Here is a 16,490-nt window from a genome sequence, read left to right on the forward strand (position 1 = left end):
AAACCACATCAGCAAGGTAAGGGGAAATAATCTTCTAAATAGCATTAATTGCTGACTTTTCAGTATTTATCATAAAAGCTAACTTTTTATAAATTTCTAAGAAGAGTCTGATGGAAGACTGAGAAAACTACAAATTTCTAGTCTTTTAATAACTACAAAACCAAAAACTAATTAGTAGTAAAAATTATAACCATTCTTAGTCTTGCTTGGATTATCAGAGAACAAAATCAAACCACCTCTTCAGGATGAGTTCTTTCGGTTGGTGTAGTACATTTCCGCTAATTTACAGCCTTCATTTTCTTCATTTTAGTATTCATGGACTAGCACAACACAAAAGTAAAAACAATACAAAAACTATTAAAACGCGTGGGGAATGCTTAAAGCACCACAAACATACATTGCTTAGAAACTGAAAAGCCAATTGCCTTCCATGGTTCTCAACATAAAGGAAAAGACGTATGATATGCAAAATGGAGTGCCAAAATAACTTCTTTTAGTACCAACAGGGGCAATGTGAAAATAATAGTAGCAGAAGTAAAAGGTATATGGCACAAATTGTTAGGGAAATGATAGTTGGGTCACTTAGCAAAAATTCGGCCAAGATATCACTGTTCTCACTTTTTGTAGTATATGGCATGTCCTTGGACGCTTATTGAGAATCTTGACAGGGCATTCAAAAATATCACCCGGTCAGCTCAATTCGCCCTGAAAATCTCGATTGAGGACTCAATTAGGTTTTGAGTTGACTGGACTTGTCAAGTCACGAATCAGGTTTCAAGTTTTCAAACATTTTTATTTAAATAGAGAGGTCTAAGTTAAAATCAGCCATTTGTAGGAAGAATGGTAATTACATGAGCTCAAGTACAGATAATTAGGGGATACAAGGCAAGATTAAAAGAAGATAGAAGAAAATGTCGGATGAAGAAACATACCTCTTCATCAGACATACCAAGTTTGCCCTCCACCCTCATAGCAAGCTCGGCCTGCGATGTCATATAGGTGAGAAAGTTTCAAAAAAATGTAGCCATGAGAATGATGATTGTCTTGATGCAGGATGGAAAAATAGAGAAATTTAGATTTATTTTTTCCCATGTCAGAACTTCCATTCATGAAAATGTTATAAACCTGCAACCGCCACTAAAAGACGAAGTTTGGGTTATTGATCTTGATAATTATCCACGACTGTACGAACTTATCCCATGCATCATAATAAGCTTTAAGTTTTTTGTTTATGATCTCCAGCTGGAATATGAATTATGATATGAGCAAAAACCAAACTGATTAATTAATAATAAACATGCATAAAAGCCAAATTGATTAACTAACAATAAACATGCATTTGACAAAAATATACTAACCAAGCACATGCAATATAAAACAGATGTGAGCGCTAGATCCATTTTTAAAGGGCTAACCTGTGGGTCAACTGCTTTGACGACTTTGTTTGGTAGAGGTTTGAAACCAAGCATCCAACCTTCGAACAATACGACCTAAAAAATCACAACACAATCAAAATACTAAACATTGATCATCATATATACCATACACAAAATCAAAAGGTTATATTGGGTGGGCTTGAGTGCACTCCCAAATTCACGGTTGGCAGGGCTTCTATGGCAGACGTGTAAGTGTTGGGTGGATCGGCAGAGAAAACATAACAACATTATGAGGGACATGTTTTCATGATTTTTCAGTTATTTGCATCTGGAGAACTTGTAGCATGGAGGAATTTCGGAAAGTAGAAATTGAGCGAGCCAAACTGGAAAATTAGGGAAACAAACTGGAAATTGAGTGGGCCAAACTGGAAATTGAGCGGGCCAAACTAGAATTTCAACGGGCCAAACTGAAAATTGAGCGGACAAACTGGAAATTGAGCGGGCCAAACTAGAGATTGAGCGGGCCAAACTGGAAATTGAGCGGGCCAAATTAGAATTTGAGCGGGACAAACTGGAAATTGAGCAGGCCAAACTGGAAATTGAGCAGGACAAACTGGAAATTGAGTAGGTCAAACTGAAAATTGGGAAATTGAGCAGGACAAACTAGAAATTGAGCATCATTCAAAGCATTCCTCAGAAGATCCATAAAGTATTCTTTTGGGACACCTCCATAGTTTAGTAGTGAAATTAAAGTCTTATTTAGGTACGTTTTCCTTGGCTGGTTGCTAAAAAAGAAAGACAAGTAATTTGGATCAACTCTTCACATCACATTTGTAGATAACCCATAACCATTACATACAAGCACTAAAAGCAAACAAGGTATTGTACTATTATTCACACAACCAATTCGAAGATGGAGAACCCCCACTTCTCACCCTAATAAAATTTCAAATACTCCCAACAAGGATGGAATTTATTCATGGAAGGATTGAAATTCTTCCTACAACATATGATGTATAATCCTAAGAAAAGGGCGCATCCCCTATAAGGTTGGATGTTTGGTCCCTCCAAGACATCCAACACCAAACTGAGAGACCATTCAAAATTGATTTCTCAGCAATCAGGAGATATTCTTGGCATTCTGGAGGCATGTAGCCCCAAGAGGATAAGCTAGGATGTTCGTTTAAGGAACATTTTCATAAAAATTGAATAATCTGGTAGATATACCCTGGGTTGTTGGAAACTTATATTAGGCGCATCCCCTATAACTGATGAAGAATCTTGGATATACCCTGGCCCTATAAATGTGGTATCCACCTTAGGTGGTCTAAATAGTTCACATGTTAGCTTCATTGTGCAAGAATCTTGGATATACCCTGGCCCTATATTAGGCCCGCTCATTTTCCAGTTTGTCCCGCTCAATTTCCAGTTTGGCTTGCTCAATTTTCAGTTTGTCCCGCTCATTTCCATGTTTGCCCGCTCAATTTTCAATTTGGCCCGCTCCAATTTCCAGTTTGTCCCACTCAATTTTGAATTTTGCCTGCTGAAATTCTAGTTTGTCTCGCTCATAAACATGTTTGCCTGCTCAATTTCCAGTTTGCCCCACTGAAATTTATGTCATTTCCATGCATTTCACGGTAATTCTCGGCCATTCCGTGTTGATTCACGGTCATTTCCAAGCATTTCACGGTCAATTCCCTTCACTTCATGGTCATTTCCACACATTTCACGGTCAATTCGCTTCACTTCACAGTCATTTCCATACATTTCACGGTCAATTTGCTTCACTTCATGGTCATTACCATGCATTTCACGGTCGATTCCGGCGATTCCGTTTCATATCACGGTCATTTCCATGCATTTCACGGTCATTTCCCTTCACTTTACGTTCATTTCCATGCATTTCATGGCCAATTATGGCGATTCTGCTTCATTTCACGGTCAATTCCCTTCACTTCAAGATCATTTCCATGCATTTTTTTTCTAAACAAACAAGTTAAAATATAGGACAACTACTCCATTACAAGTCGTATTTTGTATCAAGCAATTTATTTGGGAGAGGGAAATCCGACATATCTTGTTAGCTTGAGGGGAGACATTGGAATTTCCTTTGCCTTTAACACAAATGATCTGCACTCAATTTTAATTAATTTATAAGGAACTTATATCTTAATCGGGTTTGTGTTGGGTCAGGCAACCCGAGACCTCAACCCGAGCCCAACTCAAGTTTTATCGGGTTGGTGTTTGTGTGGCCCAACCCCAAGACCAAACTCGATACATCCTGCCCAAGCCCAACCCAATGACGGGTCGGTCACAGGTTGGTTGGGTTGAGCCCGCCCAACTTTCAGCCCTAAAATCGTATATGATACGTCAAGTAACTAATTTTGGTTTAAAAGATATTCTTGTTATATGAATAAAGAAAGAAATGAAAAAAAGAGATAAATTTTTTTTTATATGCTTATATATACATATTTATATAAATATATGTTAGAGAAAAATGTATGTAGAATAAAATTCTCCATGTAAAAAATAAATTAAAAAAAAAAAATGGATAGGGATACGTTTATAGCTACGGTTATAATCCGTAGCCATAGATCGGGGATGGAATCGCGGAATCCGCAATTGATCGCCGATCGGGACAGTGACTTGCGGTGGAATCGCGGGAGCCACGATTAATCGACGAGCTACAGTTATCGAAAAAGCAGGGGCTACGCTATGGCTACGGTTATAATTCGTAGCTATAGAAAACCGTAGCCATAGGTTCCTGGTTTTTTTTTTTTGCTGTTGTAATCCCCACCGCCTTTTGTGGGTCCCATCACGTGCAGGTCTAAGTGGCAAAACAAAGTTTGTATTGTTTCATAAAAACAGCTAGATAAAAGGTGGGGTCCACAGTCCTAAATTTCTCTTTACTAATAAGTCGTAGCTTATCCTCAATGCGGCATGCATGCAACATTTTAGTTTACAGGAATTCTATAACTAGGAAACTAGGATGTTGATACTAGTCAACAAGTGATACAAAAATGGAATGCCTACCTCTTTCCCTCAAAAACACATGGTGCACAGACAGAGACAGAATGCACTCATTCGGGATTTGTTATCTCTGTTGATATTGGATATTCCTGTGTCTAAAATTTGTTACCAAAATCATTCACCAATTCACCTAATGTTTTCATGGCACTGATGTTTTACACAAGTGGTATATGGCTGCAAAATTATCAACATGACACCACAGGTTGTGGTACATTGCCACTAGGTGATTAGTTCCCAATGAGAAAGGGTCAGAATCACTCCCACGGTGGGACTTGTACAAATGCAAATACTGTTTGTTACCTTGATTCTATTATCCTTGACTTGCAATAACATCAGCCTCTCATCTTGAAGGCCTACTTGTGGTAGTAATGAGCGGGCTGAGCTGCATGACCAAAATGCGAATGTGAGACCTGGATTAATACAGGAACCAAACTCTGAGGTAAGTTCTCTTGAAGCTGGTGATGTTGATGCATCTAAGGCAACAATACATGTTTACAATAGAAGAAAAAATAATCTTCCATTAAAAAAATGAATGGATGAGCAATATCCCAAATAACCAACAAATCAGAAGATCCTAGCCATCTATTCTCTGGACAATTCTCCACAAAATCATTAATAAAATACATATGAAACAACATGTTAACATTATACAAATGGATAGAATTGTTAATATTCTGTAGCAATTCTCTCACAAGAAGATCCAAGTACAACATGGAAGCTCAGTTTTTCCATCTAATGCATGTGGTCCAATGTAAGATTCTGATATTAGCAGCAGCAGCAGCAGTGAGTGATACTGCAACTTTTTTCTTTCTTTCTATTTAGATCACTTATACTATACATACAGATGAAAAATCTATAGATGGAAAAATGGGGACCATTTTTTTTCCCGAAGGGTAAGAAAAAAATCCTAATAAAGACAAGTTTTTCTGAATTGTATTATATATGAATGGATGACATGAGGTGCTAAAAAATACCTTTTTGGTAAAGTTTGGCCAGTAACTCCTGGACACCAGGGTCTTCAAAAATAACATTAACAGTTAGGTATACAGCTTCTTGTCACCAAGAAACCAACAAAACATACAACAATGGGGCCTGCAACCTTGAAGGTGGAAAAGTCATTCCATAACTTCTTTGAATGTTTCAATGTGACTTTCACACTCAAATTAAGAAAAGGAGATTTCATTTTCATTGCATAACGGGAAACTAAACTTAAGCAATACATATCGTGAACTCCCCGTAGGGAGAAGATGACACCATGCTAGGGATGGGGCCACAAAAAGGGGCGGCATGAGGTCCTACTAGTCCTCAGAGTCAGGCGAAAGAGGGGGTGCTCCCTCTTTCTGTACACAGCACAGGACCGCTTTTACTGTGCGGTAGAGCTTCTTGCCCAGCTTCTCTTGTCTCTCCATCCTTGCATCAAGCGATTGGTAGAGCTCTCGTATTTCCTGTAAGGCAAGAGGTGTCTCGTTTGCCCTTTCCTTTTCAGATTCCTCTTCCCCATCACTTTCTTCGTCTACTTCGTCGCTCTCCTCTTCTTCCTCCTCTTCGATCTCATCCCCATATTTTTTGAGCCTCGACATCTTGAGTTTCGGGCCAATATTTATATGGTTGATCGTAGTTTCGTCGATGAATTTCATAGGCTCGGGGTCCCCAGTTTGTCCTGCTCAACCGCTCAATTTCCAGTTTGTCCCGCTCAATTTCCAGTTTGGCCCGCTCAATTTTCAATTTCCAGTTTGGCCCGCTCGAATTCCAGTTTGGCCCGCTCAATTTCTAGTTTGGCCCGCTCAATTTCGAGTTTGGCCCGCTCAATTTGTAGTTTGTCTCGCTCAATTTCGAGTTTGGCCCGCTCAATTTCCAGTTTGTCCCGCTCAATTTCGAGTTTGTCTCGTTCAATTTTCAGTTTGGCCTGCTCAATTTCCAGTTTGGCCTGCTCAATTTCCAGTTTGTCCTGCTCAATTTCCTGTTTGGCCTGCTCAATTTCGAGTTTAGCCCGCTTAATTTTCAGTTTGTCCCGCTCAATTTTCAGTTTGTCCCGCTCAATTTCCAGTTAGGCCCGCTCAATTTCGAGTTTAGCCTGCTCAATTTTCAGTTTGGCCCTCTCAATTTCCAGTTTGGCCTGCTCAATTTCAAGTTTGGCTCGCTCAATTTCGAGTTTGGCCGCTCAATTTCCAGTTTGTCTAGCTCAATTTCTAGTTTGGCTCGCTCAGTTTCCAGTTTGGCGTGCTCAATTTGGATCGCTTAATTTCCAGTTTGGCCTGCTCAATTTCCAGTTTGTCTCACTAAATTTTTCTTCTTTCCTCTCCCTGCTCCTTCATCTTAGCTGACCGAATCTGATTCTTTGATAACTTCTCCCCCTCTGTGACTGTCCACGGTCATTTCCATGCATTTCCCTTCATTCCACGGTCATTTCCATACATTTCATGGTCATTTCCATGCATTTCATAGTCATTTCCCTTCATTTCACTGTCATTTCCATGCATTTCCTGACAATTCCTGAGACCTCAACCCATGCCCAACTCAAGTTTTATCGAGTTGCTATTTGTATGGCTCAACCCCAAGACCAAACCCGATACATCCTGACTAAGCCCAACCCAATGTCGGGTCGGTCACAGGTTTGTTGGGTTGAGCCCGCCCAACTTTCAGCCCTAAAATTATATATGGTACGTCAAGTAACTAATTTTGGTTTAGTAAATATTCTTGTTATATGAATAAAGAAAGAAATGAAAAAAAAAGAATTTTTTTTATATGCTTATATTTACATATTTATATAAATATGTGTTAGAAAAAAATGTAGGTAGAATAAAATTCTCCATGTAAAAAAAAAAAAAAAAAAACGTAGAAGAAGAAAAATGAAAAATGAAAGAGCATTGGTATACGGCTATAGCTACGGTTATAATCCGTAGCCATAGATCCGGGGGGGGGGGGGGGGATGGAATCACGGTCTCTGCGATTAATTGCTATTAGGGACAGCGACTTGCGATGGAATCGCAGGATCTGTGATTGATCCCCAAGTTACTGTTATAGCTACGGATAATAACCGTAGCTATATCCGTATTCCTGAGCATACACCATTACCATTCTGCTTGAACATCTACCGTTGAAACCCTTTTAAGGGCCACACAAGTTTTGGATCATTATGAAATTTGTTTTTCCTCTTCATCCAGGTCTTTGTGACCTTATGAATAGATTGGATGGAAAATAAATGTTATGGTGGGCCCTACAAAAGTTTCAACGATGAAAATTTTCCGCTGCTCTATGTGGTGTGGCCCAGTTGATCTTTGGATATGATTTTCCTTTTTTGGATAATGCTCCGAAATGATCTCGAAATATGGATGAACGTTGTGGATATAATAAATACATAGCTGTGGGGCCATGTAACTCTGATCTCTTTTAAGCCGTTCGTACAACTCTCAGTTGGAGGAGCGTCAGCGCTCGTCTTCGCAGTGAAAAGGAGGGGTAGTTTCGCCCTCAAAGTCGCCGTCCGCACGTGCTAGTCTAAGTTGGTAACTTAAGTTTGTATTCCTTCATAAAAACCGGTGGGTAAAAGGTTTTGTCTACAATGGTCATTTTCTCTAGTTTGTTGGACAATCCAGCCTCCAGTTAAGGGAAATCACAGCCGTCCCCTTGATGAATGCTAATTGCACTCGGTGTAACTTTTTGACTGTGACCCGTCGATAATGGACCACTTGGTTTGGATGGTTTAGATTTGGGGTTTATTTGTAGCTTTGTACCTGACTACGGATAATCACATCTGCAAAAGTATCAAAAACTAAATAATTTAGGGTTATCATTTGCATACTACTGGATGAACGGTTTAGATTACTGACTGTGGTCATCTTGTGCGGTGAAGATCGGGTCCTAAATATGCAAAAGTGGGGTGGAGTACATAACCACATGACCCTTCCTGCGATTTCCATAAATGCGATATTAGCCCCACACGCAGTACACGTGTCATTCTCTCAGCTTTGGGGGCATCTGAGAGGATCACAAAGTGACCACCATAAAGATGAAAACATGTAATAAACAAGTTCTACTCATCGTTTGGACCATCCTGTAATAAAGTAGTGGACAACAAGAAGACTTGTCAACGTTCCACGTTTGTTACACGTGTGACCCGTCTACTGAGTGTGCGGGCCTAAATCTCGGCTATGTTCACCCTCACGGAATGGGTCACCTTATGTACGGCTCAGATCATGTTTCAGACTCCTTTTAGTGTAGCACGTGTACCAAACCTTTTTAGGACCATATTCCAATGGTTTTTGTTGCCTCATTTGCAACCAAGGCGTTGATTCGCTACCACAGCAAATTGAAGTGAATTTGGGATCCAGACGAGGACGGATTAGACGGACAGCGAACCTGGACACCGTTTTGCTACCATCACAACCGTTGATGTCTACCATTTTGAACGCATGGCAATCTTGATCTTCCTCTATCTCACGTTTCAAGCAAGCATAAGCTGCCACGTGGGAAATTTATAAGCACTGATAAGCTAGCAAATGAGCATTTCGAAAGGGAGCGGATTAGGTGTTGCCCTCACTGTGGGGCCCACCTTAATGTGTATATTATATATCCACGCTGTCCATCGGTTTTGCCAACTTGTTTTAGAGTACGAGGCAAAAAACGAAGCAGATTCAAATCTCAGGTGGACCACACCACAGAAAACAGCAGTTATTGACCATTAAAAACTTTGTATGGGCCACAAACGTTTTGGATCAAGCTGATATTTGTTTTTTCCCCCTTCATCCAGGTCTGTGTGACCTTACCAGCGGGTTGGATGGCAAATAAACATTACTCTGGCCATCACTGTGGGCCATAGGAAGCTGTTAATGGTAGGGGATCAATCACCACTCCTATGTGGTGGTCCACCTGAGTTTGGATCTGCTTCATTTTTTTTTGGCTCATGCCCTAAAATGAACTGAAGAAACGGATGGATGGCGTGGATATATAAATACAAACATCAAGGTGGGTCCCACAATCAGGGCCGCACCGTGTTGGGTGAGGCCCGGGCACACCTTATCAGCTCCCATTTGGAATGTAATGCACAGAGTAATGTTTATTTGCTATCCAACCTGTTGGTAATGTCACACAGACTTGGATTTAGAGCTGGGCATGGAGTTGAGTTGTACCGAGTTAGGGTTGACTCAATCTGGTTTTGAAATAGACCTGACTCGAACTTGATCTAACTTAGTATTGAGTCCAGCTTGACCCAATCCGAGTCTGGGTCTGGCATGGACTAATCCGGACTGAGTCTGACCCGGTCACAAATAACGAGTCAAGTCGGGTGCAACGGGCATCCACAGGTTGAAATCACAACTCAAAACCGATAGATTCTAGTTAGTACCGAGTTAATTTTGGGTTGAGTTACTGGGATCCAAAACTTGTGGGCCGTATGTTTTTAATGGTCAATGATTGCTCTTTCCTATGGTGTGGTTCACCTGAGATTTGGATTGCTTTTTTGGTTCGTGCCCTAAAATGAGGTGGAAAAACGGGTGGACGGCCTGGATATACAATACATACATCAAGGTGGGCTCCATAGTTAGGGCAGCATTGTGTTGGGTGAGGCCCAGACGCACCTAATCGGCTCCCATTTACAAATATTTGAACCATCTATCCATCACTATTACTGGATTTTATTTATTTATATTATCTATCCATCACTATTGCTGGATTTTATTTATTTTTATTATCCAAGGGTTTGGAACTTCCAATCCGGACTATTTCTTGCACATCCCATCTATGGTGGTGCTTGGAATTTCTGTCATGGAGCAATTAGGGGACTATAATTTCAGTGTGGAGCCAAACCTACAAGGGCCTGTTTGGTTGCCGGTTTTTTGTATTTTTTTTAGGGCTGAAAGTCGGGCGGGTTGGGCCGGGTTGGTGCTCAACCCTAGCCCAACCCAAGGTTCCTGTACCTCAACCCTAACCCAACCCAACCCAACCCAACCTTGGGAATTCTCAACCCAAGCAGGCTCGGTTGGGTTAGTCGGTTGATGATAATATTTTCATTATTACATTAGTCTATTGAATTTCAATACACGTCTTATTTTTTTGTATCTATAGTTTTATTAATTATATATGTAATTATTTATAGTAAAAAAAACTTTATTTTTTTAGAAAACAAACAAGCTAAAAATATAGGACAACTATTTCTTTAAAAGTCATGTTTTGTAGCACCCAATTTATTTGGGAGAGAAAAATCCGGCATATCTTATTAGCTTGAGTCATCGGAAATGATGTGGACCAATGAGACCCAACAACACTAGAATTTCCGATGCCAAACTATCCACGCTCAATTATAATTTATTAGTAACTTATATATTGATCAGGTTCGGGTTGGGTCGGGCAACCCGAGCCCGACCCAAGCTTTATTGGGTTGGTGTTTGTATAGCCCAAGCCCGAGATCGAACTCGATACATCTTGCCCGAGACCCAATGTCGGGTCGGTCACGGGCCGATCAGGTCGAACCCGCCCAACTTTCAGTCCTAATTTTTTTGACTTAGCAAATCCCTGGTTTTTATAAAAATGAGTTTGGTTCACACCTTACACAATCCTATTGGTTTTAAGCAAGTGGGATTTTTAGTGCCTATTTCAACAAGAGACGATGAAACAGGAATGTGGAAGTGCTTCAAAATGCATTTTAGGGCTTGAGCCAAAAAATGAAGCATATCCAAAACTCGAGTGAACCACACCATGGGAAACATTATGAATTAAACGTCTACTGTTGAAAAATTCAGGCTACAGGTTTTGGATCAAGTTGAAATTTATGCTTTCCCTTCATCCATGTCTGTGTGATTTTATGAACAGGTTGGATGATGAATAAACATCACTGTGGGCCCTAGGAAGGTTTCAACGGTGGAAATCATTATTCCCACTGTTTCCTGTGGTGGGGTCCACCTGAACTTTGGATACGCTTCAATTTTGGGCTCAGCCCCTAAACTAAGTTGGAAAAACAGATGGTCGGCGTGGATAAACCACATACATTCAAAATGGGCCAATAAGGTTTGTTGGGTACGATAAAAACGCACTGCATTATCAGCACCCAATCCAATTTCCTTCTAATGCCGCGTTCAAATCAACCGTTAGTTGACTTTTACAGTTTTAGAAATTCCATTCCCCATCCTTTCTTATAAAAACTTGCAAAGAAAACTTAAGAAATTAAAACAGAATTTTAAATATTTTCAAAGTTTCTTCTACACTTCAACCTGGGTAGGCTTGAAAGGGCCACATTTTCTAACCCAAGCTTGGTCCCACATCAGAACCGAGTCGAGCTAGTTGACCTCCAGACCTACCTGACCCATTGGTTATCCAGACCTTATGCTATGTACAGATAATCGTTTATGGCACGTTTGGTTGCACTAAATATCATGAAGTTTCATCTTACTTTTGTGCCATTACTAACCATGAAATGACTATGAACCGTTGTTGTGATTTCTTTCTTAACCGTCTAATTCTTAGCCACCTATTGAACGGTCCGATATGGAAGCATTTTGGTACATTGGCCATCCTTAGTGGGCCCCACTCGTATAAACTCATAGCCTGAACGGTATTGTACAAACACTCGGCCCAAGCAACAGTAGTCGCCTGAATTTTTGTCCAGTAACATTCGGATTTTCAGTTAGTACAAGTATGGCCCATGGTTCACTAATCCAAACCATTGATATTGCGGAGACCACTTTGGATGGATGGTGGGATAAATATCTCCCCGGATCCAAGAGTAACAATCTTTAGTAGGTGGAAGACGAATAGACGGTTGAGAAGGAATACCATTACAATTTACGTTCAGACAAAAACTATCCAAAAAATATACTCTGCATGGGTCAGTTAAGCTAAGGCTCATCATTTCAACGGTTCAGATCACAAAGACATGGGCCACATCCATACAAACTGAAAACGAGGACTTGGTACCTCCTCTAAGAAAGAACAGAGAAAAAAAAAAACCGTTACCTTCCAACGAACTTTTGAACGCTTCTTTGGCGCGGGTTAAAAAAACAGAGGAAAGGCCTTTCTCTCTCTCTATCTTTCCGCATTCCCATCCATTCCCTTCCCTCACTCCCAACACCAGACACCAACATGTTCTTCCTATTCACCTGACCCCACCTGAATCCGACCCGTCCTCCAACCACCTCCTGTCTACTCATACTCGACCGTCATCAAACGGTCTCGAGCATGGTCCCGGCCACCACAATCTTGATATGGGTCACTTGGTTAGCCATGATCTTGGGTTGCCTTGCCGAGAACATCGGCGTCAACTGGGGCATGATGACTTCCCACCCGATGCTACCTACCACGGTCGTCGATATGATCAAAGCTAATGGGATAAAGAAGGTGAAGCTGTTCGATGCGGATTCATGGACTTTAGGCGCTTTGGCCGGGAGTGGGATCGAGGTCATGGTCGGGATCCCAAATGATATGTTGAAGCAAATGAACGATTACGACAATGCAAAAGATTGGGTGAAGGCTAACGTCACTAAATACAATTTCAATGGAGGCGTCAAAATCAAGTATGCAATTTTCTTTTTCATTTGTGTTTTTCTTCAAACTATTTGAGGAAACATACTATGTAACCAGACATGTGAGGCCCACCTTCTTGTGATTATACCTACATTTGGATGGACCATCATGGATGGATTATGCCCCAAAAATATTCCCTGTCAGATGATCTTAGCCAGGCAATATCTGGATTATTGCCCCAATCAAATAGTTAACATCATCTGATGGAGAAGATTTTCACAGAAAGTTATACCCAGGACAAGATCACTAATTGAACAATCTGGACCAATGAAAGGTGGGCTCCATCTTTTTGTGATTATACCTAGTGTTTGGATGGATCCATCATGGAAGGATCATGCCCAAAAAATATTCCCCATCAGATGTTCTTAGTCTTGCAAGCTCTGGATTATAACCCCTTTGGGTGTGGATAATTGGCTAAATGGTACGTTTTTCACGCCACCAACCAGATAGTTAAGATCATCTGATAGAGAAGATTTTCACAGCAAGTTACATTATCCAGGACAAGACCATTAATCAAACAATCTCAACCAAAGAAAGGCAGACCCATCTGTATTGTCATTGAGATGAGCAGAAACCATTTTGTTCAGCTGAGCATCATATAATGCCTCACCAATAAAATGAACTAATTCACTACTTGCATTCTTCTGTAGTACTAATTACATACAAAAATAAAAAATAAAAAATCTTAAAGTGCCTTTTGTTTATCGAATTAAATTTGATTGGATGGTTAAGATCATCCGATTGGGAGTGGTTTTTGCACCAATGGTTGCTCCAATTGGTATGATCAAGTGAACTGTTCCAATCCATGATTGACTATGCCAGATGTTGCTACTGATAACCAATTGGTCCACTTGTGCAATGGGACCCGCTGGAATGCTACTGAGACCTCGCTTAGGTGGACTACAAGCAGATTGTACAGATCTGCCGATGTATCCACTTTCAAGCGTATCAAATAGAAATGCAGTCATTCTCCATGTTAGCAGATTCTGTTTTCAGATTTTGGGCAACTTCTGATAGTTGGTGCAACCAAACGCACCCTTAAGGCAGATTTACAGTTTTTGCAGTCAATAGTTTGATGCAGAACTGCAGCTGCTTCCACTTTCTGTCGATGCTTGAAGGATTGGTAACTTGAACATTTGTGATTCTCAAAGTGAATATTTTTGTGAAAGAAACAAACTAAATTCAAGCCGGGATGAATTTCAGCAGTGGCCCGCTCTCGGTAGAATATAAAAAACAAGTATATTATTTTGTAAAATTAAAGATAATGCATATATACCCACTTTGTGAAGAGAATGGAGATCTCATGGACGCCTATTAGCTGAAGATATGGGACCCAGTCCTTAAACAATGGGACCCACTGGTTACTGCACGGGTCCTAAATCTGGAAATGGTTGGTTTTAATTGTTTTGTCAGTCCTCTTCAACGTAGTATTTTTGTTACATTGCATTGATATTGATCATTTTCATATGTATGTTACCCATGTTAAAATCTGAAATTTTGAGATCATATGACTGAATTGTTGAAATTTTATATGGACATCAGGACTTTCGAATGTTGCCCAAATGACGAGGGGAATGTCGTGAGACTAGTGATCACAATGGGAGAGATTTTGTTGTATTTTCTCTTGTTCCTTGCAATGGGTTCCTGATATCTTTTATAGACTTCAATCCACCACCCCAACAGTCAATCATCAACTGTCCCAAGGTGCAACGGTCTTCATTTGGGAAATGTTAATCCCCTTCATAATCTTGATTTTAATGGTTCAAAATTGGTTTGTTGAAAGAATAACATTAGTACTATTAATAATATGAAATGAAAACTGATTAGAAGCCTGATTAACAAGCTGATGTGGGGATTACTTGGGATCTCCCGCCAAGAATGGCTAAGATAAAGAGGGTCTTGTGGTCATTAATCCGACAACAATACACTTCTAATTGAAATCAAATTAGGAAAACAGATTGGGGTTTCTTCTATATCACTTCGCTTGTTAGTTAGCAATGAACACTGACGAATTTCCAATATCATGGGTTCCCAAAACCGCCTGTTTATGAAATACTACAAATCCATTTGGTTTCAATCCAAACATGTAGGGAAAGGATAGTAATCGAATTGGCAAGTATAAGAAGACATCATTTGGTTTTTGGTAATTGTTCTGTTTCTTCATTCATCTTCCACAACACAAGGTATTTATTTTCTTGCTTTTTTTTTTTTCCTGATTTTTTTAATCATGTTTTACAGATATGTAGCAGTCGGAAATGAGCCATTCCTTGAGAGTTACAATAATTCCTTCGACAAGACCACCTTTCCGGCTTTGAAAAACATCCAGAAAGCCCTCAACGAGGCTGGAGTTGGGGACAAGATCAAAGCCACCATCCCCCTCAATGCCGATGTCTACAACTCCCCCAAGGACAAACCAGTACCATCATCTGGGAACTTCCGTTCCAACATCCGAAAGACCATGGTCGATATCGTTAAGTTCCTCCACTCAAACAAGGCCCCTTTTGTTGTCAACATCTACCCATTCCTTAGCCTGTATCAAAACCCAGACTTCCCCGTCGACTTTGCTTTCTTTGATGGTGGAAGCAGGCCAATCAACGACAACGAGCACCAATACACCAACGTCTTGGACGCCAACTTTGACACACTTGTTTGGTCACTAAAGAAGGCGGGTGTGGGCGACACCAAGATCATCGTTGGGGAAGTTGGGTGGCCAACCGACGGTGACAAGCAAGCAAATGTGGAGTATGCTAAGAAGTTCTATGACGGGTTGCTGAAGAAGCTCGGCAGCAAAAAGGGGACTCCAATGAGGCCTAGTCCCATGGACGTGTATCTCTTCGGCTTGCTGGATGAGGACTTAAAGAGTGTCGCGCCGGGGAATTTTGAGAGGCACTGGGGGATCTTCCGCTATGACGGACAGCCCAAGTTTCCTATGGATCTTTCAGGCCATGGACACGATAAGTATTTGGTTCGCGCGAAGAGAGTACCATACTTACCAAAACAGTGGTGTGTACTCGATGAGTCTGTTAAGGACTTGAGTGCATTACCCGCCAACATGGACTATGCATGCTCCCATGGCGATTGCACGGCATTGGGTTACGGATCGTCGTGCAACAACTTGGATGCGAATGGCAATGCATCGTACGCTTTCAACATGTATTTTCAGATACTGGACCAGGATGTGAGGGCCTGCAATTTCCAAGGGCTGGCCAAAATAACCACCAAGAACGCCTCCCAGGGAACTTGCCTCTTCCCAATCCAGATTGAAAGTGCTGGTGAGAGGATCAGATCAGTGCCTATGATGAGTATTGTGATAACAGTGCTAGTTCTGGTTGTAATGGTTGCTCTGTAGGAGCTCTGTTTGGGCTTGAAATGCTATTTCTATTAGAAAGAATGCATCATTTGTTATGGTAGAGAGTTATTTCGTACATGCAATGTGTGGAGAGAGAGAGGCGGGGGTGTCATGGTGGGTTATTCGGATTGCATTCCGTTCTCTGTTCTCCGTGGCCCCACCATGATGCGTGTGTTTTATTCATGCCGTCCATTCATTTTTCCAAATCATATTAGAGCATGAAT

General features: G+C 40.8%; 1 protein-coding gene across 1 annotated transcript; it reads left to right on the forward strand.

The window, feature by feature from the left end:
* Window positions 1–11,557: 11,557 nt before the first annotated feature.
* Window positions 11,558–16,315, forward strand: LOC131223436 (glucan endo-1,3-beta-glucosidase 8-like). The gene is made up of 2 exons (XM_058218852.1): window positions 11,558–12,907; window positions 15,156–16,315. The coding sequence occupies exons 1-2, from the start codon at window positions 12,573–12,575 to the stop codon at window positions 16,264–16,266; spliced, it is 1,446 nt and encodes a 481-aa protein (XP_058074835.1). The 5' UTR covers window positions 11,558–12,572; the 3' UTR covers window positions 16,267–16,315.
* Window positions 16,316–16,490: the final 175 nt, after the last annotated feature.

Source organism: Magnolia sinica, chromosome 13 (assembly GCF_029962835.1).
Source record: "Magnolia sinica isolate HGM2019 chromosome 13, MsV1, whole genome shotgun sequence".
Classification (NCBI taxonomy): Eukaryota; Viridiplantae; Streptophyta; class Magnoliopsida; order Magnoliales; family Magnoliaceae; genus Magnolia; species Magnolia sinica.

Bases quoted from the DNA above. Each gene is read 5' to 3' on its own strand.
- LOC131223436 (XM_058218852.1), top strand. From the start codon at position 12,573: ATGGTCCCGGCCACCACAATCTTGATATGGGTCACTTGGTTAGCCATG. The intron at 12,908-15,155 runs GTATGCAATTTT...CATGTTTTACAG, and splicing joins AATGGAGGCGTCAAAATCAA to ATATGTAGCAGTCGGAAATG.